This window comes from Mustela putorius, unplaced genomic scaffold (genome assembly GCF_011764305.1).
Source record: "Mustela putorius furo isolate JIRA1106 unplaced genomic scaffold, ASM1176430v1.1 tig00004039_pilon_pilon_pilon, whole genome shotgun sequence".
Taxonomy (NCBI): domain Eukaryota; kingdom Metazoa; phylum Chordata; class Mammalia; order Carnivora; family Mustelidae; genus Mustela; species Mustela putorius.
Window position 1 is genome coordinate 1,967,659 of NW_025422174.1, and position 27,238 is coordinate 1,994,896.

Here is a 27,238-nt window from a genome sequence, read left to right on the forward strand (position 1 = left end):
GAGCTCATGGCCTGAGTGGAAATCCAGAGATGGATGCTTAGCTGACGGAGCGGTCCAGGCGCCCCCGAAGTTGACTCACTTTCTTATACCTACGCTAAAAAGGGAGCTTTTGATCAGTGGTGCTCGTGTTTGAGCTCGTCAGCATCGCCGGGAGAGCTCGTTACAACACAGATGGGTCCCGGGGCCCAAGAATTAGCATCACTTCTTCCCACGTGCGGCTGCGGGTTGGGGCCCACACTGAGACCACTGGCTCGGATCGCTGCTCTAATTGGATCCCTTGCCAAAAACCACGACGTGCTGGGGAGGGTCCCAGCAGGAAACAGAATCCCCCAAATGCTCCCAATGAAGGCGCTTTGATGAAAAAGTCCTTATAGAGGAATGGGAAGGGCTAAGAGAATTTGAGGGCCCCGAAGGCTGGCAGCAGAGGGGAGCCGTTACCAGCCTTGGGCGGGCAGGAAAAAGGGTGGGAACAGCCAAGCCGCAGCGGCTTGGCTCCCACAACCCTCGGGAGCTGTGGTCAAAGTAAGAAAATGAAGTCTCTGCCAGAGAAGGGGAACAAGACAGGGAGCAGGGCAGAGAAACACTGACTTTCCTCCCCACCCCACCCCGCATTTCTAGCTGGTGCCCTTCATGGTTCATCCAGAGGGTGGGGCGGCCTGGGGGGTACAGTCCTAGGAGTCAGGGCCCCTGGGGCACAGAGCAGGTCGGAGAGGAGCCGAGAGCGGTGGGAAGAGCAGGAGACGACGGGGCTGATGCAGACTCGCCAGCCCCGAAGGAAATTGTCTAAATGCCCTTCAAGTCTGCCTAGGAGCTGCTGGAGATCCTGAGCCCTTTCCCGGACTTGAAACAATTGACAGGTGGTAGAAAGGTGTTAAGGACCCATTAGCACCAAAGAGGGACTCTTTTGATTGAGGTGGTAAGAATTTTAAAAATAACAGAGAACTGAGTAGCTTCTTCACTTTTTGACTCAGACAATTTCGTGTTGTGGGGAGACACGGTTCCCTGGTGGGCAGCCCAGATATGTGGATGCCCCCCCCCGACCGGCCCAGTGTTACCCACTTGGGGTACTGAGCAGTTCACATCGGGTGCTGGTGGGGGGCTGCTGCTGGGGGGGGGGTGGAGTCCAGCCTGCCCTGAATGTGGGTGAAGGTAGGGGTGTGCACAGGGGTGCAAGGAATCCATGTGCCAGCAGGGGGCAGTGTGCACAGACGCGGGTGGGTCACCCACCCAGTGGTCTTCCCAGTCTTGGCCCCCGCCGCCCTCCCCGAGTACCGATGTTCCTGTGGATCTGTCTCCCACCCTTTGCTCCGAGACGTCGTGAGCGCCCACGTCTCGCCAATGCCCGCACCTTTCTGCCCGGGCTCCGGCTACGTCCCGGACAGCCCTTTGGAGGTCCTGCAACTCCTGTGGACCCTCGTTGTCTTTTTGCCTGAGCATCACCTCATTCTCCATGAAGAACGTTCACCGTCTGCCTCAGTTGCCCCAGCAGGGCACGTGGCCCCACTCTGGTCTCCTCCGTGTTCCTTTGTCACCATCTTCATGGTCAGAGTCCCCCCAAGCCCCTGCCTCGGAAGTTCCCCTCCTGCCGTTGCTGGGGCAGCCCACCTGCAGCCGCTCGCCCCACCCGTGCAGCCTTCCAGAGCCTCCTGCCGGGGGGCCTTCCCTTGCTAAGACCCTGAGGACCTCACTGCCTAAGCCTCATGGGTCAAGCGCACCTTCCACAGCCTGGCTTCCGGCGTCCTCAAGACCTGTCTGCTCTTCCTTGTGACCTCCTACCCCTCACCCTCCTCACCCCGACATCTGCTGGGATCGGGGAGGACTGGAGTCTACCCTTCCCCCATCCCACTGGGTGGCCACCCTCTTGCGGGAATCCTGGTTCAGGAATTATCTAGAATGCCAGAGACCGTGGAGATGAGAGCTGTGGCCAGGGAGCCCTGTGCCCTCCAACCCAGGCGGGGCCCCTCTGACCCACCTCAGGGTGGAGAATGATGTGATTTCAGTGTGGCTCCTGGAGTCAGAGAAGCCTGGGTTCGAACCCAGGCGGTACCGCTTCCTAGCTGTGCAGTATCGTTGCTTAGTCCCTCTGATCAGAATTTGTTCCTCTGTAAAGCGGGTGCCGCCTCACTTAGGTCGTATGGGCGTGGGGAGGTTAACAGGTGAATGCTGGTGCCCAAGGTCAGCCTCCTTTAGAAGCAGACTCTGAGATGAGGATTTACATGTCAGTCTTGTACAAAGGAAATGCCCCAGCGGAGAGCGGTAAGGGAATTGGGGGGGGGGGGGGCAGGACAGGGAAATCAATCTGGAGAGAATAAGAACCCTGAGTAAGCCTAACCAGGCATCAGAGAGACGGGTGCCTGTTTCCCCACAGCGAACTTACTGATTTTCTGGGCATCTCGGCCTCTGACACCCCATCCCAACTCTCAGCGCATCTGTAAGAGCAGAGCTGCATGCCGCTGTGAGGGGAGGGGGCGGGGGGAGGGATGGAGGCCCGGCCCGCAGCCCATGTGGGCAGGGGCAAGAGCACCACCCCCCGGGGCTGGGGAATAGGGACTTTCTGGGGGAGGTGCTGAGTCAGGAAGCAGCACAGTGGTGAGGGGCGGCCTCCACTTGCCACCAGGGCAACGGCAGCTAGGGGCCAAGGCTGCTGGGAGGGAGGCCAGGCCTCCGTGGGCGCTGCCGCCCTCCTGGTGTGGCTCAGCTCGCCCCGCGTCTCCTGCCTTCCTCCCTGCCTTGGTGGGCCTTGGGCCAGAGAGGGGCCTCAGAGGCTATAAGTGTGCCTTGCCAGGGGGTGTTTCAACAACAGCCAGGCTGCCAAGAGCACATTATTCTCTTACAGAAATCCAAGGGATTGCCCAGGAGATGTGATATTTTTGTAGCCAAAAAAAAAAAAAAAAATAGAAAGAATTTCTCCACAGCTCTGAAAGCCTGTTGTGCTAGGAATGATAGTGGGTGTTTCAGAATCTGGATTCTTCATCAGGGAGCAGATAAGGACTAAGAAATTTCTGTCCATTGCCTTCATTCACTAAATAGTATATATTAGATGTCCCTAGTACGTTCCCAGTAGAAGGAGCAATTTTATAAAGGCAGAGAGGTAGGAGGGACATGTTTGACAGGTTTGGAGAAGAGACTCTTTGTTCTAAGGGATAGGAATTCCACCTCAGACCGGCTTAGGCAAAGACAAGGACTTAAATGGTTCATGTGATAGAAAGAACAAATGACTGGGAGCTTCAGGCACGGCTGGATCCAGGGGCTCAAACGACATCATGGGACACTATCTCCCCCGCCCACAGCGCTGCCTTCCTTGGCACTGGCTCTGCATTTAGGAAATCCCTTGCCCTTTGGCGACTCTGTCAGCTGCATTCTTACCCCGTCCCAGGCTCAAACCTAGTAGAAAGAAAGGAAATTTTTTTGCCAGTAGTTCCAGTGAAAGTCCGGCGACTGACTCTCATTGAACTGACTTGGGTCATACGTCCGTCTCTGGCTGGTCAGGCCTGGTCCCTAGTCCCTTCTCTAAAGCTCGAGCCTTATTCTAACAGTGATTCGTGTGGCTTGGAAAGGAAGTCCCCGGATGTGTTACATTTTCTTCACCCATCCTTTTTCTCAGAAATCTTATCTGCTCCCACAATTGCATTTCTCTTGCTTGACCCTTGACCTCACTCAAGCGCCCCCGGGGCTCCATTTCCTGGGGCACGGTGGGGACGTGTTCCTCCCACACAACAACAATAATATCGCACAAATTGAGCTGTCACTAGATGCTAAGAACAAGCTCTTCACGTTGCTGTCTAATGGAATCCTCACAGCACGACAACACTATGAAATAGGTGTTATTATTATCCTTGTTTTGTAGGCGAAGAAGAGAGGTTATAGAGAGGTTCATTCCGGAACCAATGACTAGAGTCAGGGGGGTCCTGAAGCTCCGATGGACTGGATAGGAATCATGTCCCCGAAAGTGGAGCCAGGATGTGTCAGCTGCAACTGAGCTACACAGACGGAGAGGAGGGAAGGGACACTCCAAAGGGAAGTCTTGTGGTGGTGTTCGGGGCGGGAGCGGGGAGACGGGGTGTGTGTGTGTGTGTGTGTGTGTGTGTAAGAAACAGAATATGCCCCCTACACTAGGTGGCAGATGATGGCAACCCAAAATGGAAAAGTTGGGGAGAAAAGGGAGCTGTGCTAGCTCAGGGAAAACAAACACTTGAGGAGCCAAACCACGGGAAGGGCAGAGGGGCCGTGGGCCTTCAGGAACAGCTGGAACCAGGCGCTGTCATAAGGCTTACACTCTCACCAGAGTTGCTCTTCCGGGTCACAAGCCCCTCCCTCTAGAACATGGCTGCTTCCAGGACGGCCGCGAGGTTGAAGGTATGGCAGGAGCTCTAGTAAATTCTAGAAAAAAGTGGAGTAAGGTCAATGAAAATGGAGCCTGCCCGTAGCTGCAGGCGACAGAGAACACCGCCCTGACCAGTTTAGCCACTGGGAAGCCCTGGGGGCTGGGGATTGGCCCGGTGATGTCACCTGCCCGGCACTCAGCTCCTAAACGACCGTGTCCGCTTCGTCCTATTCCGGGCCATCACACAGCTCCCGCCTGGAGCCGTCACCCAGCAGATGAGGAAAGGGACCCTGTTCAGCTGCAGGACGGAGGCTCCTCCCTCCTGTCAGAAGGGGTCCCGCACTAGGAAGCGTCCCCCCCAAGCACCTCGGGCTCCCCCTGACTCGGGCTGGGGCGCCTGAGCCAGTTCTGGGGACCTGGCCGTGATCCTCTGTGTCATCAGGACGCACCCCAGAGTCTGGGTTCTCCCACCGATGGGCGTGGGGGGGGGGGAGGTACGCCCGGTGGGGCCGCCCTGCTGGGTCCCTCCTCTCACGGCCGCTCTGACCTTGTCGTGCAGGGGTCCTGTGGCTGTCAGTGGTCTCCGAGGTGCTCTATATCCTCCTGCTGGTGGTTGGCTTCAGCCTCATGTGTCTCGAGCTCTTTCACTCCAGCAATGTCATCGACGGGCTCAAGCTCAACGCCTTCGCAGCTGTCTTCACGGTGCTGTCAGGTAAGGGGGAGGGCCTCAGGCAGTGGAGCCCAACCCTGGGCTCGGGCGGAGTGGACTGTGGGTGCCGGAGCTGCCTCGGAGCGGAGGCTGGGCTGTGCCCCGCCCCCTCGCCCTCCAGCTGGGTGACCTTACACCAGTCACTTCCGTTCTCTGAGCCTCCGTGTTACGGTCTGTAAAATAGGATTTATCTGCTCACTTATTCACGCCTTTGGTGGTTATGGAAAATCTATCGCGTGCCAGGTGCTGGGCTAATCATAAGGACTGGGGTTTTAGAAAGGGACAGTTGCCGCTTTGGTGGCCTTTCCCATGTGCAGGAGAGAGAGGTGGATTGGCTGGAGACACATTCGGGAGCTGAACATCTTACGGCCGGTGATGGATGGTATTTGCGGGTCAAGGCAGAGAGCGGTGTCTTATGAGAATGAGTGGATGATGATGTCTTCCATAGGGATAGGAAGGGGGGGGCCCTTCGGGGGAGGCAGGCCCATCACTCATCTGCTTTAGTTTATGTGCCTCTGAGACATTCATGTGGAAGCCAAGGGAGCCAACGCTTCTGGGAGCTCAGGGACTAGCGTGGGGGTGGGCGGACATGGTGCAGAAAAGCCCCAGAGCCGGGCATTTTGAGGGCTTTAGGTATGGGTTGGCCAGCCTTGTGATGGGGCTCAGGGAGGTGGAGACAGACGACTCCAAGAAAAGGCCACTGGATTACGTGGCCAGGTGCCCGGAGTTGTTTCAACAGATCCAGGTCAGGAGGGGTTAAGCAGGGAATGTGCCCGAGGGAGTAAAAGCCGCCTAGGAGCCAAAACTTCCGGCGGCCTGATGGGTATAGTGGTGCTTGGCTGTGGAAGATACCTGTTCCTAAAAAGCCAAATGTAAATTGAATTTCTATAAGTCTAATCCCATTCTTCACGCATTGGAAGAACCCTCCGTTTAATGAGACTGAACCGGTGAGCCTTTGGTCAGGGAGATCATCTCCCCCTGATTGAAGTGTGTGCGTCTAACAGAGGGACCCCTCCAAGATCGCGAGCGGAATTCAAGAGATCACAGCACAGCGCACTGATCAAAACGCGCGTGACTTGGCACTCTTGGGACGTGGAAATGTAACCATCACAGGAAAGGAAAGCAAAGAACAAGAGGCTGAGCCTCGTGGCGTGCTGTCCGTTTGGGGTCCCGCTCACACCTTCCTAGCTATCGAACCGTGGACTATTCTGGACCTATTTGTTCTTTTTTTCCCTCCTTCTATCTTGGAGTGATTTACTCAAGCAATATTAGGTGAAGGCCTAAAGGACCAGGCACTGTAGGTTTGGGGGAGTCAAAGGAAAAACGGCTGCGTCGTCACCCTCCTGAAGTTTGCAGTCTTGTGAGAGACAGGCTCATCCAACAATTAGAAAACAGTGGGTTGACCTCTGTGTACCGGGCCCAGGGCGGGGGATGGGGGATGGGGGTGGGGAAGCTTCCCTTTGAGCTGACACTTGGAAGAAAACATAAGAGTTTCCCTCATGGACAGCGTGGGGAAGGCATTCCGGATAGAGGGAACAGCATGGGCAGAGAGGCCTAGTGGGGTGGCATATTCTGGAAACTCCGAGTTGTTCAGAATGATGGGAAGGCAGAGGAGAGAGAGCAAGAGAATCGAGAGAGAAGGCCGGATTGCTGGCTGAGGGAGGGTCCTGGTGCTTTGTCGTGATCTTCAGATTTTCCCCTGAAGGCGACCGGCAGGCATCCGGAATCTGGAGCAGAGGGGCTATGGTCAAGTGTGCATTTGGGGGCGAGGGCTCTGGCCGTGGCGTGGACGGAGTGGGGCGAGAGTGGAGGCGAGGAGACCGGCCAGGAGGTGAGAAAGGACGCAGGGGCGGCGGGGACAGGCCCACCCGCCCTCTGTCCCGCTAGGGGGGAGGCGAGCCGGGTTGCAGACTGCTCAGGAGAGCTGGCTGGGTGGGTCTGGAAAGCAGAGGACCCAGGGCAGCTTCCTAGCTTGGAGGCCACAGAACTCGGGGGGGTCCATGAGCCCAGATGGGGACTAATGTTCCAGCCTCAGTTCTTGAACTTGTGACTGACAGGCAGTAGGTCCTTCCGCAGTGAACGGAGACAACAGAACTGCGCAGAGGGGAGCGCCTGCGCGGTCGTCCCAAGTAACAGTCTGTGTCTTGGCTCTCCTGCCACAGTCGCGGCCCGTACCTGGAGGTGCGTTCGTTCCACAGGGAAAAGCTTACTAGAGCTTTTGCAGAATGCTGTTACCTAGGGTGTTAACGAAGAAGACAAAGACTCCGGTGCCGCACACCTGTTTGAATGTTTTGCTAACTAGATTTCCACAGAGCTCTCTCAGCCCGTGTGTTTTACTTGAGGCAGCCAGAAACATGATTCTGAGGAGGGTCCAGACGGCCAGAGCCTCTGACCCAGGGTCCCCCGCAGACCTCTCCTGGGGTAGGAGGTGCGGGCTCTTCCCCCCGCCTCAAAGGGCTTAGCTAAGTTTTCGCCTCTCAAAACAAAGCAAAACAAACCAAACAAACAAACAAAACCCCAGAGCCCCACTGCTAAAGAAAATAAGATGGTCTGCCGTCATTTCAGACAGATAAACAATGCAGGGCTCACGGAGGTTAACTGAGTGGCCCAGGGTCACACAGCTGGTCAGTTGTGGGGCCAGGATTAAACCCGGCTCCTGCTGGCCTCAAAGCCCTGTGATCTTTCCATAGGGTGGAGCGGCGGGGGTGACCGGGCTGGAAGGACGAGACTTTCAAGTCTTCAGAAAACAGTAACTAAGAAGCATGTGTGAGCCAGATGATGCCCGAAGACCGAAGTAGCAAGTCGGGGAGAGAAAGGAGAAGGTAGACAGGCGGGCAACAGGCAGAGAGGCTGCCCGGGCCCGGGGGGCCCCTGACCTTTCTGGAGCCTCTTGAGAACAGGGCAAGGGGTGAGGAGGGCCCTGGAAGAGGGGGGTGGGCTTCGGGCCAGCTCTGATGGAGGCGAAGGATTGGGCAAGCCCACTGACCGAGCCCGTGGGAGGGGGGCAAGGGCTGGGCTCGGAGGCTGCCAGACCAGCTCACTCGGAGGGGTCCTCAGCCCAAGGTCAAAGCCTTCTAGGATAGAGGGGAAAGCAGACTTGGGGCATCCCCTACTTAACCCAATTATTATAACCAGTTATTACAACGAACCAAGTGATTTTGATGACTCACAAGAGCCGGCACTGGCTGAGATGCCCGGAGCACCGGCACCGGGCTCGGCCTGCCACGTGCTGTCCTTGGAGGAGCGGCTAGCACTGCGCGCCTCCCCTCTTGTCCCCGGTAAGTTGTTAAACCCCCGGCCCAGCCTGCTGCATAAGGCGCTTTGAGCCAGGGGACTTCAGCTTGTCCTGTTATTGTTCCCAGCTGGCTTCCAGTATTTCGAGGGGCGGATCACGGCCCAGGGACCCGCCCTGTCCCAGTGAGGCAGGGGGCAGGCAAGGGGGTCATGCTCTCCAGGGAAGGGAGACAGGCTGGCAGGGCCCGTCCAGCAGGGCTGCATTCCTGGCAGAAGGTGGTTGTACAGATGGGGTTCGGCCCCGAGGACTGGGGGTGGGGGGTGCTGTGATTGCTGGCTCACGGGCCTGGGGCTGGAGCTCTCAGTACTTCTAGGGGAAATGTTTTCGATTTGACTGCTTTTCAAAGCCACTGAAGAAAAATTAATGCAATAATAATGAAGACCTAAGAGTGAATCTAGATTGGATCATAATTGTCTTTCCACCGTTGCAGTCATAAAGTGTGATTTTTAATATTTCCTTTATGGAGGAACAGGCCCGTGGAGACAAACATGCGTGGGGCCTATGAAAGTCATGACGAGGCCCTGCAGCGGGTCACATCTTTCCTGGGGCTCTCAGGACCGGGCAAAACCCAGTTCTAGACCAGGGGTGGCTCCAGCCGCCTGTGGCCCCTTCCCAGGTCCCATGACTTTAGCCAAGAGGTGTTGGGGAAGACAGAACTCCCTGAGTTTCTACCCCCAGTGACCAGAGTCTTAGAGCCCAGAAGGAATGTGAGAGCTGGCTGGAACACGTCTGTTCTTCCTCAATTCCTCTGAAAAATGAGACCGATCTACTTAGGAAAAACACAAAGTCATTTGGAGACTCTCTGTGCAATCCAGCCAACTGTGGGCTTTTAGTAAAAGCTGCTGCGGCACGGAGAGAAACGTGACCATTTCTGGGAAATAAGCAGACCTCATGGAGAAGGCAGTAAGAATATTTTGTTAAGCAGTGAGAAAAAGGAAATTTTGTGGCCAAGGCAAGGCAATGGTCGTTGTTTGGAATCGGGTTTCAGGAACTGTTTTCAGAATGAGGTGTGGACCGAGGAACAAGCAGCTCCATGGCCGCCAAGGTGGACATCACAGTGTGCTTCGGGCAGAGGTTGGGGGACCTTGGAGTTTCTCTTAGTGCGGCAATTATAACTATGTCGGATGAGTTTCTTGATACCCTAATTCTTGGGTCTATGCTGAAAGAATCCCACATGGATAATCCTCTCTGTTCAGTCTCCCTGCCCTGGTCAGCCTGGGTCTCTCACCTATAACTTAGAAAGCAAGTACTTTTGTGTATTTTTGCATCTAAAGATGAAGAGGGTCTGAATTAGAGAAATATCTATTTCTATATTATTAAAGATTCTTTTTATTGCAAATGATAAGAACCTAATCACATTAGCTAACAGAAGAAAGGGGGTGATGATAAAAACACTTTGATTCACCTAATTGGAAAATACAAGGTGGTTGAGCTTCAGGCATGGCTGCATCCAGGTGATCATGTCGTCAAGAATCTATGTGTATCTCCAAACTCTGCTTTCTTCTGACTTCATTCTCAATTAGGCTTTGTCCATGTAGAGAGAAGAGGGTCACAAGCAGGTCCAGGCTTAATGTAAGATTCCAGGGGGTAGAGAGAGCTCCTTTCCAACAGCTCCTACAAAACTTTAAGGAGGACTATGACTGGGTCAGCTAGGTTCATAGACTCATTCCTGAGCCAGTTTCCATTCCAGAGAATGAAATACTGATTAGGCAGGCCTGGGTCCCTAGACATGCCCAGGGTGTGGACTAAGCAGGATTATTACGCAGTGATGGACAAGTGGGTGCCCAGGTGAGCAGGTTCACTGCAAATCCCAATGGCTTCTCAGGTTGGGAGATGAGCAGGAGGTCCACAGTGGAGCGAAAGACTCAGAGCCCCAGGAAGGGCGGAGGTTGATCTGGGTTCCTTCAAATCAGATCCTAAGATGAAGACTTGGGTGATGGTAGTTTCTTTGGGAGGTAAGCCCAGGACGTGTCGTGGAAGACGGAGAAGGAAGACAGGAAAGGAGGAAAGTCACTACAGGGAGCGTTCATGCGAAGGGGAGCACAGGGAGCGACTGGGGGTCAGTCCTGCTGGGGTCCCTCTGAGAGACTGTGCAGAACACATCTCAGGACTGTTCACCCAAACGGTGAGAAAGCAGCACTCTTGACTCACCAGCTCCAGCCGGGCGCTGGTTTAGAGTCACTTCTGAGGCATTAACCTTCCAGAATCTCTACTCTTCTCCACCCAAGAAAGTATCTGAGGAAGGAAGCTGCTACCGGGCACAGAAACCATCCTAACCCACGCTGCAGGTGGCCTCTGGCATTGGGGCAGGACTGACAGCGTCTGGCAGAAAACCAAATCAAGGCAGGGGGGGGTGGTCTTCTGATACCACTGGTACATTGCAATATAATTCTCACGCCGTCTGCCCAGAGCGAGCCTTGGACGCCATGATCCCCAGCCAGACCGCCTCCACCTCAGATGCCCACCACATATTCAGTCTCAGCCCAGGCCAGCCTCCCTCCTGACCGGCTGACAAAGTCAGGGTTCCCACAGGCCCCTGCGATCATGCACTAGAACGAGTCACAGACACAATCGGGGCAAGCTGGAAGAGATCCAAGGAAGAGACCCTAAGGGCGAGGTATGGGAGGGCCTCAAATGCATGGCTTCGGTGCCCACCTGATGTGGTGGGGTCGGGGTGCATAGCCTTGGTGGTGCAACTGTGTTCATACACCAGGCAGCTTGCTGGAGCCTGGTGTACAGAGGCTTTTACTGGGGGCTCATTACATAGGCAGGATGGATGGGCTCGCAGGTCCCGCGCTTGAACTCGTTCTCTAACCCTCCAGCCTACCCCCTGGAGGCTGATGTTGGCGCTGGCTCCAAGCCCTACCCTCTGATCACATAGTGGCTTTGCCTGGTGGCCGGCCCCCATTTTGAGTCCTCTCGTTCATTAGCAAAAACTCGGGTGTGATCCAGGGGCTCGTGCGTAACAATGACACCCCAGTCACTTGGGAAATCCCAAGGATTTAGAGGCTCCCTCTCAGAACCCAGGACTAAGGCCAGTTGGATTCCCAATTAAACAGGGGTCTGGATGGGCAGACTGGGGCTGTGCCTGTAGCCGGGTCCTGTTTGGGTGGGCAGGGCCGCACTGCTAATGGCTCCAGGGGGTGAGGGGCCTGGGGCCTTCTTCTCTGATTTGGGACCATTAAGCACTAGCAAGCGGGCGGGCCTGCTTGGCCTGCAGGCTTTGTGGGGAGTCTGGGAGTGTTTTGGATCCTCTCTCCAGCTCCCTGTTCCCATTCCTCCCACGCCCAGGCTCCCCAAACTCTGTTCTCTGAAGCCAGTCCGGCCAGTGCCACGCTCATCCCCTGATCCCCGGGGTGTTTCTGGGAGAGATCTTAATTTTCGTACTGAGCTCCTGTCCTGGCCAGCACAGGTCTTCAGAATTTGGGGGGGCTGTTTGCCTCCTGTCTCTGCTCTACGGTCTTATGTAGCGCCAGACACACACAGGATCCATCTTCGTCTTTACCATCATCCCACAGGTCACAGTCCCCGAAACCCAGCCGGAAGTGTCCTAGCATCCAGAACTTTCTAAATTTTGGAAGGTAATGTGGTAACCATCCGTTACCTACCACTGCGGCAGGGGCTGGGCAGCACCCTGTAAGCAAACACATCTCCTATCTCTGCGGTAAAAGCCGGGAATATTCATGTTAGGGGGATAATTAAAGACCGTCAGTAGTTTCACGTCCGTTCAGGTCAGGCTTTCTCGCTAAATGAGCTCGGGTCAAGCCAGGTTTTATGTCCAAAATGAGTTACAAAGAAGCTTTTGGATTTCAGAAGTTCTGAGAATTTGGAAGTGTAGACTGGAAGCTATGGGCTCAGTAGCTTGCATTTACCGAGCGGCTGCTATGTGCTAGTCTTCTAAGCCCATCGCCTCTGTGGAAGGCGGTGATGGTCGGTGCTATCCTGATGCCCCATTTTATAGCTGAGAACATCAAGGCACGGGGGGGGGTTGAGTGCGGTTCTGTCCTGAAAGCCTATGTGCTTTACTACCCCATGGGCCCATGGAGGCTGCTGCTGCGCCTCGGCTGCTCCGTCCATCCAGTCCCTTCTGGTCCCCCCGGCTCTTTGTCGCTAGGACCACACAGGAGATGGGAGAATGAAGCTGATACTTTCAGCACCTGCGATCCCGTCACTCTTGATCCAAGTTCTCAAATCCAGTGCCCACTGAACAGTGTGGGTGACATCAGCGGGGAAAGCCAGCCGGGTGTAATACAGCAGTGACCGTGAGGACCCTGGCAGATGGGAGGGTACGCCCCCTCAGCAGCGCGTGGTTGCCATGGAGAGAGCTGTGTGGCCTTCCGGGAAAGCCCCAGATCAGATTTTTAATTCCATTGTTTTTAAAATAGCTTTACTGAAGCATAACTTATAGATCGTAAAATTCTCCCGTGTAAAGTGTACAGTTTTGTGCTTTTTAGTAACCATCACCACAGCGCGATTGTAAAACCTTTTCGTTGCCCCGAAAAGAACCCGGTACCCACTAACACTCCTTATCATCCGCCAAGCCTCCCAGCTGGGGGCAGCCGCTCATCCACGGTCTTTCTCCATATTTGCGGACATCCTGCATACACGAGATCCTACCCTGTAGGGTCTTTACGACGTGCTGCTTTCTCTTAGCGTGCGGTCTTCACGGGCTTCATCCGTGTTCTAGCAGGGGTCAGCATCCCCTTCCTTTCTACTGCGGAACAATGTTCCACAGCCCAGGTCCGCCAATCCGGTGTCTCCATTTATCAGTGGATGGGGCACGTGTGCTGTGTCCACTTTCTGGCTCGCTCTGAGCCTTCTGTGATGGTGGCAGGAGCATTCGCGGACCAGTGTTGGTGCGGGCATATGTTTTCCGAGGGCAGGAATGGCCGGGTCACATGGTAATCCTCTGTTTAACTTTGAATTCCAAATACTGGAATGTTCAGTGCCGGCCCACAGAACATACTTGCAGACCCTCAGCTCCCTCCCCTGCCCCAGCCAAGAAAAGGCCAACTTTTTATTTATTTATTTTTTTTTGTCCTAAGGATGACAGTATAGACCGCTCCTTCCCCCACCGCACCCCCAGAGGCCCCTGACCTAATCTGCTCAGTCAATGAAGGCTTCCAAAAGTGAAAAAACCGGGGGAGGGAAGGATTTGCGGGTGGGTTTTTCTTGCCCCTTCCCTGCAAACCTCTGGGACAAGGAAGTTTAGAGCCTCTGGTTGGAGAGAAAGAAAAAGGGGAGAAAATACAGTGGAAAAAACATGAATTAACACCTTAAACTATCATCCAGCCCCACGCATTTGCCTGAGGAGCCCTCGGCTTACTCCCCGGGGACCTGAAGTTGAAACTCCCCACGGGAACAGCTCTCGCCTGGGCTCCAGTTCCAGAACCTTTTGGGATTTAAAAATCTGTAGAATCTTTTCTCACTTAGCCCAATTGGACCATTTTCATGATTTTTTTTTTTTTTTCTAAGACAAAGTCTGTTTTTGCCATTTCTCGTTGGTGTTTATCGAAGGTTATATTCGTGGACTCGGACCCAGGCTCCGTCCCCTGACTATGAAGTGTGGCCTGTGCCTTCCTCTTAAGTCCCTTCGTCTCCTGGATTTCAGTCCCTCCGAGGTGTTCCTGGCACTCGGAGACCATCTTGCCCGGGCCCCGGGCTCTGTCTGCAGGACCGCCCGCCCACACTCTGCCGGCTCCTTCAGGCCCTTCTCAAAGGGCATCTCCTTGGAGGTGGAGGGTCTTCCCTCCTCCCTCCTCCCATCCCCATCCCCCTCCCCGTGTGGTTTTTATTCCTGGCTTAGGGCTTTCCAGCAGTGCCTTGGGCACTCAGTGGATACCGTGGAGTGGATCCAAGAACTTCCATACTCATCTGTTTACTTGTCTGCTGCCCCGCCCTTCTCCCCAGACATGGTTTGCTCAACCTTGGTACAACATTTTGTGCTGGGTCATTCTTCATGGTGGGGGAGGGTTGGCTGTCCCGGACCTGGTAGGCTCAGCAGCATCCTTGGCCTCTAACCACCGGAGGCCTCAGTGACACCTCCCTCCAAGGCATGATAACCAAAATGTCTCCGGACCTCACCCAGTGTTCCTTGGGAGGCAGAATCCTACCCGGTTGAGAACCATTGCCCTACACGGCGGGTTCCAGGAGAGCAGGGGCCTGAAGTCCTGACCCGCAGCTACTTCTCATCAAATGCACGAGAACTCCAAAGGTGAAGCCCATGGGTAGACCCCTCCGCGTGAGCTGGGTGGTTCCTGAGCCTTTGGGTCCACAGTGTGGGCTCCTAGCGCGGGCGTGGGCTCTGGAAGTGGACCCCAGCCCAGCCACATCGGACTGTGTGTCCCGGGCAGATTGCGCATCTTCTCTGAGCCCCGTGTTGCCTCTGAGAAAGCAGCGTGAGGATGGTTTGGAGCCATGAAATGAAACCATCCATGGAGGAGCCAGCGGAGCAAGCGGGCGCATGACGTGTGCTCAGGCCTTGCTCGTTAAACAGGCTTGCACGCCGGGCTGAGAAGGGGCAGGGGTGCGGGGACCAGGGGCAGGGCTAACTGAACGAGCGCATCCTGGTTGCTCCGGTTTGGATGAGAAGCCCTGCCTGCTAGCCCTGTGCTTGGGGCCCTTAGCACGTGCACGATTCCACCAGTGCATCCCGAGTTTCTTAGAAGAGCGCAGGTCTTGCCCTCGGGTTTCCTAAGACAGAACACCCCACCGCCATCCGCCCTGTGTCAGCGCCAGCCCCCGGCCCTTCGCAGCTGCCAGTCCGCTGAACTACTCTTCCCTCTGGCCCCCGGGCTGCTTCCTTTCCCCTCGGCTTCTCTCTGCTCGCGGGAGGGCCTCGGGACTTTCGGTTTGTGGTTTAAATGGGTTTTGACTCTGTGCGGCCGACTGCAGCGGAGGGCGCTGGGGGGGGTGGTGGTGGGCGGGTGGCGGCCGGCCTCTCCCGCGGGGGCCCACAGAAACTGGGAGAAACGCTTGGCCTCACATGAGGCCTTAAAGGATGGGCGGAAAGGTGATCCCAGGGGGGTCACGGGTGACAAAGGCAAAGAGACAGGGACACACATTCGTCCCCTCCCGTTCTTCCTTCCACAGAAAGTCCTTGAGCATTTCCCCTGTGCCAGGTGCCGGGAAGCAGGCAGCAGGCTCTCTGCACCGGGGCAGGGCATGGGGGGCTTTGTCTGGTGGGGGAGGCAGTGGATGCCGGGTGGCAGAGCCTGTGACAGCAAGAAGAAGTCCCAGGACGCTGTTATAGGGGACCCTGTCCCGCTGGGGGGCTGCCCTCTGAGGCCTAAAGGGTCGGACGAGCTAGCTGGCTGAGGGGCCGGTGGGGGTGAAGGGGGTTGGAGAGAGAGCTCCGGGCAAGAGGGCAGGAAGAAGGCGGCCCCAGGTCGGTGGGCTGTTCTCAGGGTGGCCATGGGAGGAGCCTGGAGACGCAGAGGTGGGCCGTGCGAGGCTTCTGGTTTCTCCCCAGGGCCTGGGGGAGGAAGCCAGGGAAGGGTTTCCAGCCCCAGCTCTGGGAGGTTGGCACAGGGACTGGCTGGCAGGGACTGTGCTGGCGGGGCTGGGGAAGTGGAAAGCTGGGCGGGATTGTGGCCGTCTGAGGATCTCGGGCTAGGAGACGAGGGGCTTGCCATGGTGGGCTGCAGCGGGGGAGCCCCTGAGGATTTTCAGCGAGGAGGATGTGAGGAGCCTACTAGAATGGTCCAGGTGAGAGACACAGGCTGCTTGGGCCAGGACGGCGATGCTGGAGGTGTGACAGGTGGCTCGCCTCTGGAGAGGTCTGAAAGGTAGAGCCAACAGGGTGGGCTGACGGAACTGGCACAGGAGAGATGGGGGTGGAGATAGGAATCCGTAGCTCACCTGCAGCTTTGAGAAGAGCTTGAGCATAAGGGAGCGCGGGGAGAGAGAATGCTACAGAGGCCGCCGTGCTTGGCAGTTCGGACTTCCCTCTGGAGCCAGTGGGAGCCAGAGACGATTCTAGACCAGGGTGGGGTCGGGGGGAGCGAGATGGTCGGGAGTACCCTTTCAGAATGTCCTGCTGCGGGGCACCTGGGTGACTCAGTCATTAAGCGTCTGCCTTCGGCTCAGGTCATGATCCCAGGGTCCTGGGCTCGAGCCCCACATCGGACACCCTGCTCAGGAGGAAGCCTGCTTTTCCCTCTCCCACTCCCCCTGCTTGTGTTCCCTCTCTGGCTGTCTCTCTCTGTCAAACTAAATAAAATCTTAAAAAAAAAAAAAAAAAGAAGAAGAAGAAGGTCCTGCTGGGTTCCTCTGCCAGTTAGGACAACCTCCTCCCTTCGACTCTGGGACGGAGGGGCCACGATGTGGTTCCCGGACGGTGTTTCTCAACCTTGGTTTCATCATTGCTCTCCTAGGAGCCTTGTTAGAAGTTTTTCTTCCCAATTGTCCTTTCTTCTATGGAACTTTCGCTCCATGCGTATACGGTATATCTGCTTACATATTGTATGTACATCTGTGCTTTCTAGATGAGAGTTAGGGTTTGTTTTTGTTTGTTTTGTTTTGCACATACAGGTGACCCTTGAAGCCATGGGGGTTAGTGGCACTGAATCCCCATGTAGTGAAAAATCCATGTATCGATTTTAACTCCCCCGAAACTTAACTGTGAGTCGTCTACTGTTGACCAGAAATCTTACCAACAACATCAATAGTCCGTTAGCACACATCTGATATGTTATACGTCATAGATACTGCGTTCTTACAATAAAGCAAGCTAGAGAAAGAAAATGTAATTAAGAATATCGTAAGGAAGAGAAAATACGTCTATAGTACTGTACTTGTTGAAAAAAATCCACATGGGAAATGAAGTTCAAACTCATGTTGTTCAAGGTCGCCTGCTGATGGTGGCCTTTCAGGCTGAGTAAGACGGACTCTGGGGGAGTTAAGACATGTTCTGGGACCTGGGGGCTGGCATCTGGCCTCCTCTGACTGGCTTTGGGTCTTTGCTGATCTGAGCAGTTGTTCTGTGCGATTTGGTTTGGCTCCATGGAGCACCGTTGATGGTCCGTGTCTGCGCTGGACCCAAGGCAGCAGATCTGAGCAGGGCCTGGCCCAGCTTTCTGTGGACTTCTTGCCAGGGAGTAGCAGAAGGGAGAGTTAGGCTGCCAGGGATGGGGTGTCATCGTCCTGGGGTTGCTCAGAAAGACCGAGCCTGCGGAAAGACTGGGCCCCATGGAGATCTGGAGTTTTTTGTTTTTAAATAAAATTCCAGTTATCAAGAAAGTTGATCACCCCTACGTTGCTGTTGGGCATGTGAAATGCTTACAGGCGCTCTGGGAAAGAGTTTGGCAGTTCCTTTCAAAAGTAAAAATGGACCCAGCCATTGCATTCTTGGGCATTTATCCCAGAAAAAGGAAGACTTATTTTCACGTAGGAAGTTGTACATGGATGTTCAGAGCAGCTTTATTTGTAAAAGCCTCAAACTGGAAACTAGCCAAATGTCCTTCAAGGGACGAATAAATCTATAAACTGTGGTATATCCACACCAAGGAATACTACTAAGCAACAAAAAAGGAACCAGCTCCTAGAAATGACAGGAGTTGGTGAGGATGTGGAGAAGAGGGAAGCCTTGTGTGGTGCAGACAGGTGCAGTCACTCTGGAAAGCCATACGGAGTCCTCAAGAAATTAAAAATAGAACTACTGTACGATCCAGTAATTCCACACCTGGGATCCACCCAGAGAAAATAAAAACACTAATTCAAAAAGATACAGGCACCCCTATGTTTATTGCAACATTATTTACAATCACCAAGATTCGGAAGCAGCCCAAGTGTCTGTCGATAGATAAATGGGTAAAGAAGTTGGGATGTAGCCCTATAATGAAATACTACTCAGCCATAAAAAATGAGATCTGGCCATTTGCAACAACATGGATGGATCTAGAGTGTTTAATGCTAAGGGAACAAGTCAGACAAGGAAGGACAAATATCATAGGATTTCACTTATATGTGGAATTAAAAAAAAACAAACAAGCAGCTAAAAAAACCGGACTCTTAAATACAGAGAACAAACTGGTGGTGGCCAGAGGGGAGGGGGGCAAGGGGACCGGCGAAATAGGGGATTGAGAGGTACAAACTCTCAGTTCGTACAAAACAAGTCATGGGGATGAAAAGTGCGGCATAGAGAGAGGATAGTCAATAATGGAGTAATGTGACAGATGGTGACGACCCACGCTTACTGTGGCGCACACTGCTTAACGTGTGGGGTTGTCAAACCCCTAAGTCGTATACCCGAAACAACTCTCCTTCAATAACAGATTTTTTTTTTTTTAAAAAGGAACCAACTTTGGACCTTAGGGAAATTAATCTGAGTGGGAAACGCCAATCTTAGAGGCTACGTGTGCCCTGATTCCTGTGATGTAACATTTGTGCCATAACGTGTATAGACACGGAGAACAGATCAGTGGTTGCCAGGGATTAGGGGCAGCAGGCTGATGGGTGTGACTGTAAAGGGGGCGATATTAAGGGGTCGTGGGATGGTGAAGTCGAGTATCTTAACGTGGTGGTGGGGAGGCAAGGCTACACAGGCGACAAAATTATACACAGCTACACACCCGCGCACTCAGTAGGTGCATGCGTAACTGGTGAAGTCTGACTCATCCCTATGGGTTGGGTCAAGGGTAATTTCTTGGCCGCCATATTGTATCCTAAGACCATACAAATTGTGTCTAAACAGTGGGGGAAGAGTGTGCAAGACATTCTTGTACATTTCTTCACAACCTCCTGCAAATCAATAATTATTTCAGAATACGTTGATTTTTTGTTTTTGTTTTTAAATTCCAGTTACCCTAGTTAGAAGGTAACTTAGAGGTGATCCCGTTGGACACCTGGCCTTTTGGTGTTCCACCAGCCTCTTGGCCCGCCTTTGTACCTGTAGCGTTATTCTCCCCTGGCTGTGGCAGGTCCCAGGAGATAAGAAGCCGAACCAGAACAGTCGCTGAGTCTGCAGCCCCATGAGAACCCGTGATGCCAAACTCAGCCTGACTGGGAGGCCCAGGAGGCACAGTTCCATGACCCCCTGCCTTCGCTTGGGCCCTGCCAGCTGCCTGTCCCCTTCTTCCCACTGCCCCTCCTCATTGAACCCATGCGGACCTTGCCAGACCCAGCTCAAAGCTTACCTCCTTTTCCAGGCCTTCCCCACACACAGGTAAAATGGACCTTTCTCTCCCTCTGGTCTTTTTCAGGGACTGAGAAGATAAATGCCTTCAGTGGCCTGGGAGGAAATCTGAGTGAGGGCAGGAACACGGCCGGAATGGCCCAGGCCAGGGGCAGGGAGAGGTGGGCCCGGCGGGGCCTGTGAGGCTTCGTGACTACAGCCTCCAACTAAATGGCACAGCGTCCCCCAGACTGTGGAGGGTCGCCCAGGGGAAATGTGGACCCATTGTTGCCAGGCTTTCCGATTTTTCCAAGAGAAGCCAGAACACCCATATTTTAATGGAAATCCTCCAGATTCTTAAGTGTTGGCAAAAAAGGAAAAAAAAAAATCCATTTTTTATAGCTCTAGCCAACATCTGCAGGTTGAATTCAGCCCGTGGTCTGCCAGTTTTAGATACAGCTTATGTCTTTCTATTTTAGTATTTGTAATAATTGATTTTACTTCACTATTTATGTCCTCCTCATTAGCCTTGAGGGAATGGCCATGCCTTATTCACAGCTGTATCCCCAGTGGCCGGTCCAAAGCTTTGCCTATAGAGGACACTTAATAAATATTTGTTGAATGAATGAGCTGGAATGTTAGAAGCAAGTCAGGGCCTGCCGAGGAGTCTGAAGTTTCCAGAAAGGAACAGGGGTCTGTCAGCGGGGGGTAGCCACTGTGTCTTCAGGAAGTAGGGCTCGGAGGGGAGATTGTGTCCTGTTCTTGCTCGCCGAGCCTGGTCATGGAGATTGAAATTTGGCCACATCCTCTCCGAGCTCTGGAGGCAAGGTTGGGGGCGGAATATGCAGGCCACTGGGCCTTTCATACAAATGAGCCTGGCCCCAGGCACAGGGCCAGGCAGAAATTGGGCTTTGGGGGATAGGAGGAGGTGAGAATTTTAATAAGTTTAATAAAAACTGGAAGTAAAACCCATAGTCCTGGAACTGCTCCGTTCTAGCAGTTTTAAATGACCTAGTGGCGTGGGTGTTGCAGAGGATGCTGGGCGCTCAGGGGCCTGGTCTTAGGGGAACCATGAAGAGGCCCAGGCACTGGTCCAAGGGAAGGCTGGGCTCTGAGGGGCATGGCCAGGAAGGTGTCCTGGAGGTATGGCCAGGAAGGGGCAGAGCCCGGGCGTGTGGCCAGAAGGGGGCAAAGCCTGGACACATGATCTTAGGGGGAAATCAGGTCAGTGGGCAGGTCTGCTGGAGGCCTGCAGGAGGAGCTTGCTCCCTCCTCTCTCCAGTGGCCAGGACTTCAGTCATCTGGGAGTTATGCAGGTAGAGGATGCAACCCCAGGCAAGTGGGTTGGGGAGGGAACTAGGTGGGGAAACGGAGGACAAACCTCTGTTATAGAGGAAAAGGCTGTGTTCTGAAGCCCCTTTATGTGGCTGGGGAAGAGGGTGGGGAAGGGGAGAGAGGGAAGGATTTAGCATGGGAGTTCTGGAGATAGATACAGCTTATGTCTTTCTGGACACAATGGAGTTCTCCATTAACTGGAGGGAACGAGATTCAGGAACTCCTGGGACATCCCAACGGCCTAGGCTCACTAGTTTGTGTTGTCCCTGACCGATGGAGGCAAGAACCAGGCCCAGCCTCTACTCCCAGGGCTTTCCTCCATGTCACTCATGTGCCAGGCACTCTCCTTGGTGGAGCGTGAGCTTTAGGGCAGGATTGGGTCTGTCTTGTCATTCCTATGTCCCTAGTCCCTGGCACAAAGCTGGCCTTCCTGAATGGTTGTTCATGAGATGAGGGTAACAGAATCTGCTTTATGGTAACCTAAGAGGGTGCTTGCATGTGGAAGGGGTACATGGGGTGGGGGGTGGACACCAAAGTCTTCCTGCTGCTCAGAGAGGCAGCTGTCTCCTTGCCCCTGGACCAGGCTGGGCCACCAATAGAGAATGGAGGGGGGTTGGGCATGAGCTGCATTTATCAGCCTGAGCTCCCTTCTTGGGAGGCTGGAGACTCCCTAAGAAGTCCTCCACTGTAGGCGTGGAGCAGAGAAGGTGGGAAGCCATCGTGTGTGGGGATGAAGGGCAGACCACCTGGGCGTGGATCCTTGCCTCACCACCAGCCGTGTGTCTTTGGTCAAGCTCCCCAAACAGGGTAATAGTCCCACCATTGGTCCCTACCATACGGGCGGGTTGCAAGGACTGAAACGGTGAGCATGTACTGAGTGCTTAGCGTGGGGCCCAGTGTGGGTCTTGGGACGATGACCGTAACAGAATCGGTAATACCATGGCGGTATTACCATGGTTTGGGGTCACTCCATAGTTTGGGGATTTTCGAGGGAGCAGTGATTTGGTATTACGGTGGCAATGCTTGTAGTTCATGTAGGGCGGGGAGGGGGACCCAGACCAAGCCAGACACAGATACAGAGAATCCTAGAGATACACAGAGACAGAGATACCTAGAGACAGAGATAGCGGGAAAGACAGATGTACAGGAAGTCACAGGGAAGGGAATAGAGACACAGGGAGGCAGAACTAGAGAGAGACCTAGAGGGAGAGAGAGACTATGAAAATACACTTACTGGCCATGGTTATAGCACAAGTGGCTGTCGGGGGATGGGGCATCCCAGCCCTGCTGTTCTGGTTACCCAGTGTGGCCACCTCGACCTCCGCTCTCCACCCTTTCGGCAGTTTCTGAATCCCCCAGGACCAAGAAGGCCTGTAAGGCTCCCAGTCGAGCAGACAGAACAGCCAGGGCTTGGACCCCAGGTGGTGCTGGGGCAGGGGACACTTCCCAGGGTGACCAGGAGGAGATAAAGCCCATGATTCTGTCTTGATGAACCCAGTTCAAGAAAACATGCTCTGAGCTCCAGGCTGGGAGAGGTTAAGGTGCTGGCTCGGTCTGGTGCAGAGTGGGATTGAGGTGCAGAGGGAGCAGGAGGTCCCAGGAGGCTGCTGGCCTGGAGCTGAGGGTGTCCAGGAGCCCATTGCGTGAGGGTGAGCCTCACAGAAGAACCCCTGGCCTGGCGCCCTCTCGGTCTCCGGAGGAAGACCCACGCTGTCCATCCTGACTGGAACGCCGTTCCTCCTTTTTTTCCTGCCTCCCCCTCAAGCCCCACATCAGTTAAGCTCCCCTTGGGAAACCTTCTTCCACTTCTACCAGTTTCTTCCCTATCCTTCCGGAATTGTTCTACATTTAAAAATGTATATATGGTAACACAGGGCACTCACTTTGCTGTGCCTTGCTTTTCTCAATGAATATTTCTTGGGGGTCATTTTTGGTCAATATATTTTAATCTACCCAATTCTTTCTTACTTGTGCATTATTCACTTAGTATTTACTGAGCACCTTCTACGTGCCAGACTCGGTTCTAAGCTTCAGAGACAGAACAATGAACAAAACATACTATTTCCACTCCAGGGAGCTGCTGTGCTAGTAGGGAGACGTAGTGAATAGTTAAATACACAAAGGATATGTTAGGTGGGTTGAGTGCTATAAAGGGGGGGGGGCAGGAGTATCCTTCACTCTGTGATAAGGGGAGGCTATTATGGTAAAGAGACATCTGAGCAGAAACCTGAAGGAAGTTGAATTTGTTACTGATGTCTAACAAGTCACCTCCCAACATAGTGGTTTTGTGGGTAAGGGATCCAGGCACAGGTGATTCAGAAGCTCTGGTCCTGAGTCTCCCATAGGTTGTAGCCAAGCCATGGGCCAGGGCTGCGGTCACCTCAGCGTTTGCCTGGAGCTGAAGCAGCCATGTCCAAGCTCACGCTCATGGTTGTGGCAGCTTCGATTCCTCACGGGCTGGACCTGGGCCTCTCCCGAGGGCTGCTTGCAACAGGGCAGCTCGCTTCCCCCAGCAGAAGTGATCCAAGAGAGAGAAAGAGATCGCACACCAAGCAAAGAGCCAGAGAGCGCGTGCAAGATGGAAGCCACGGTGTGTTTCAAACCTAACCCCGGAAGCGACGTTCCATCACGTCAGTATTCTGTCCCTAAGCCCAACCCGCACTCTACGGGAGGGGATTCCATCGTGGTTCCGCCAGGAGGCAGGGATCATTGCGGGCCATCCCCGAAGCTGCCTGCTGTAGAAGTGGAGCTGCAAGGGAAGAGTGGCTCAGGTAGAGGGATTGCCAGTGCAAAGGCACTGGAGGAGGGCTATGCCTGGCACCCTGAGGGGCTGAGGAGGCCAGAGTAGAAGTCGTACCGGGGATCTGGGGAGGGATGGGGACATAGATTTCTGTGCCCACACTGAACCCATCAGTCCCCGGCCGGTGGACTTTCTAGGGTGTTCTTAACACTCTGCTGCAATGAATATCCTTGTCCACATGTACAAATCCGTCTGAAGGTAGATTCCAAGCAGTGGAATCGCTGGGCTCAAAAGAAGGTGCATTTTCCGTTGTGGCAACTGTTGCCAAATTTCCCTCAAAGAGCTGACCTTCCCGCTGGCCTCCTCCAAGGATCCTTCACACCCTTTTACCTTCACTGGGCCCTGCCTTGGCCTGGTGTCCTGTCCTGGCTGCTTCGCACTAAAGGTTTATACTGTCTCCCCGGGCTCCCGTCTTCCCTCTGTCCCTCTCCCTCCCCTGCGGACGGCCTCTGCTGCTGCAGACGGCTGGGGAAGTCTAAGGGTCCCTTGGAGGACACTTCCCATTGATGGAAATGCTTTGCGCTTGGAAAACTCTTCTCATGGACGGTACCTTCTGTGTGCTTTTCCCAGGTGTTGGAAATTCCCTGATGGCTATTTTGAGACAGTGAGTTGAGTCTGTGCTTGGCCACCGTTGATCTCTGGGAAGGTGGCCGGCTGGCAGAGTCTGCCAAAGGGCAGACAGAGCACTGAGAACACCGGGCCTGGAAGGAGAGGCTGCTGTCCCCTTGTCCTCCCCCTCTGCACAAAGCTGAGCCCCACATGGCCACATGACATTTATAAGGCCTGGCTAGGCCTGGGGACTCTGAGACCTACTGGGTTGAGAGCACATACAGGTTAACCAATATTTACCAAGCTTGCCCTCTGTGCTTTTATGTCTCATATGACTAAGCGGGGAAAGTGCCTGCTTAAAAGCTTCTAGAGGCTTCTAGAATAAAATCCCTATCCCTTCCCAAGCTGGTCCTTGCCCCCCTCCTGCAGCCCTTCACCTGTTCACTCCACGGGCTCCAGCCACACTGAGACCTTCTCCCCATCTAAACTCTTTGACAACCTCTGTTCCCTCTGCTTGGGACTGTTCCTGGGTTTTTTCACGTTCAGCTCCTCCTTATCCTTCAGGTCCCAGTTTGAAGCCCCTTCCCAGAGAGGCCTTCCCTGATGATCTGATCGGAAATAGTTTCTCCAGCCACTCTGTCTCCTCATTCTGTTTCTTCCTTGAAATCACGTCTTTATTGTCCGTTTCCCTTACTTGACTATCAGCTCCCTGAGGACAGGGACTCTGTCGTACTCTCTACTGGGTCCCCAAGACTTAGAAAAATACCTGGCACACAGCTGGTACTCAAGGAGTACTGGTTGTATGAGTAGATATGCCTGGGTGTTATGCTCAGGCCCAGAGATGGGGGCTCCGAGATGTTAAGTGACTTGTCCACGGACATACAGCTGGGAAGTGGAAGATTGAGATTCAAACCCAGGTGTGTCTGCCTCCAACCTGGAGCTCTGTCCCCTGCTGGATGGCCAGACAGACATCGTTGGCTGTCCAGAGATGACTGATGGGTGTTAAGCCCATGTTTGAGACCTGAAGGTTCGTGGTGGCTGTGGGTAGGCGTGCTGGGGGTCTGGGAAGTAGGCTGGACTGAGGGGCTGGTGCCTTTCTCATCCACCCCCAGTGCATAGAGCCACACCATCCACTGCCATGCAACCGTACTCACCCTGGTGAGGCCTGCGGGCTCTGAGACCCACTAGGGTAGAGACCACAGAAGAGTCAACCAGTGACAAGACAGACAAGGTCTGGGGCACTGTTGGCTCTCCGTCCCTCCTTCTCCCCCGCCAGATTTCCATTTTTCTTATCATCATGCTTAGTCACACCTCTTCTCTGGAGGTTCAGGTTGCTTGAGGGGGCGGTGCTTGTGTCCTTTATCTGGAGAATCTGGCCCTTCCATGGGCAGCAGAGAAATATTCAGGGGTACCCACTCTGGACCTGACCCATTTGGCCCACCACAGAACCTTAACTTTTCTGAGCCTCTGTCTCCTTATCTGTCAAAGAGAGAGTGACAATTCTTCCTTTGTAAAATCTCCTAGCAGGATCAGCAAGGTGGTGTGTGTAGATTCCTGTCTTGCGTACACAGTCAACACCCCATGTCACCGTGTAGCCCAGGTATCACCCTTCAAAGCCTTCCTCCTCCCTCAGAGTCTGCCTGGGGTGCCCCACGCTGCAGCCTCTCTTACATCGCCACTGCACTTCCCAGGTATTTGCTCTCCTCTGTGCTTCCCCACGAGGACACGCACATCACTCCTGGACCCCCTTGCAGGGATGAGTCATGGCCAAGCAGATGTATCAGCAAGGGTATTGTAAATGGACGTGGCACATGGAGGGCCCTCTGCTCCGTGCTCTGGTGGGCAAGCAGGGCGATGCAAGAGTAGTGGAGCAGAGGGGTCGGGGAGTACTGGGGGGTAACTAGGGGGGCGTGGGATAGCTTGGTCCCCAGGACGGGAAGAACTCAGACTCTCTCCAGCATGTGTCAGCCTCCAGGGATGACAGACCCAGCAGGTGGAGCACGGTAGCAGGAGTCCCGGCATCAGGTCAGCGTGAGGCATGGCAGCAGCCAGCGTAGCCTCCAGACTTGCCGAGCAGTGACTGTGCTCTGGGCCCTGTTCTGTGTGCCCATGGTTCATTCCTACCTCCAGGTGAGGAAACTGAGGCACAGCAGATTTAACGGAATAGCCCAGATCACATGGTCCTAAAATGTCAGAAGCAGGCTTTGGATGTAGGTGGTCAAACTCCAGAGTCCACATTGTCCTGCCTCCCATGACAGTGTCTAAGTGGTTTGCTGGCCGGGGGAAGAGGCCCAGCCAGGATATGGGGATGGGAGAGTTGGTCTAATCTGGGATGCAGGGGTGGGGCGATGGGGACCCGGGTGTATTCCCCAGAGCCCTAGAAGACAATCAGCTGCCTGGGAAGGAACTGGCAGTTTGGTTGGAGAAGGCACCTGGCATCTTGGGGGGCAGGGTGAGGTACACAGGGCCACTCCTGGGCCAGGCCTAGGGAAGGCGAGTGGACCCCAGAGCAGGAGCAGGGCAGCTGAGCCTTGCTGAGGCGGGCAGGGCTGATGGGGGTGGGAGCGGGGCCCGGGTTGGGGGTGGAGAGCTCCAGCTGCAGGCTGCCCCCAGGGCCTACGTAGAGCCACGCCTCACTGGCCTCAGGGCCTTAGCAGCTCATGGACCCAGCTGAGCCTTGATTCCTGGCAGACCGAGATCTGGGGGCCTTGTAGCCTGGTCCCCACTCTGAGCACCACAGAGCTCTGGTGGGAGCACCTCTCCGACTCCCAGGGCCTTCCTCAGAAGAGAGCTAGGCAGACCTACTTCCACCCAAGTTGAGTACGCAGACGACAAGTGGAGGGTCTCAGGCAGGGACACCAGGGCCAACAGCAGCCAAGGTGATGCTCCTGGGGGCCCCTCCTCTCCGTCCTCCATGAGCACCTCCTCCGCCCGGAGATTTGCTCAGACCCAGGCAGCCCCGGATGCTAACCCTGCGGGAGATCTTAGCACTGGCTTCAGGCTGACAGGGACAGCACCCAAGTCCAGAACCCACTGCCACACCTCACTCCAGCTTTGTCCTCTGTCACCTAGCTGAGTGGGGCTCCCTCTGGGCTCCTGTCCTGGGGGTGGGG

The 27,238-nt window shown here is 54.6% G+C and overlaps 1 protein-coding gene across 5 annotated transcripts in view; it reads left to right on the forward strand.

Annotated features, from left to right (window-relative positions):
• GSG1L (GSG1 like) overlaps nt 1–27,238 on the forward strand; it is a 189,703-nt gene that overhangs the window by 114,188 nt on the left and 48,277 nt on the right. For all 5 annotated transcript variants that reach the window (XM_045072584.1, XM_045072585.1, XM_045072580.1 and 2 more), the window contains exon 3: nt 4,884–5,036. In XM_045072584.1, coding sequence (XP_044928519.1) covers nt 4,884–5,036 — 153 coding nt within the window. The remainder of the gene's footprint in view (nt 1–4,883; nt 5,037–27,238) is intronic.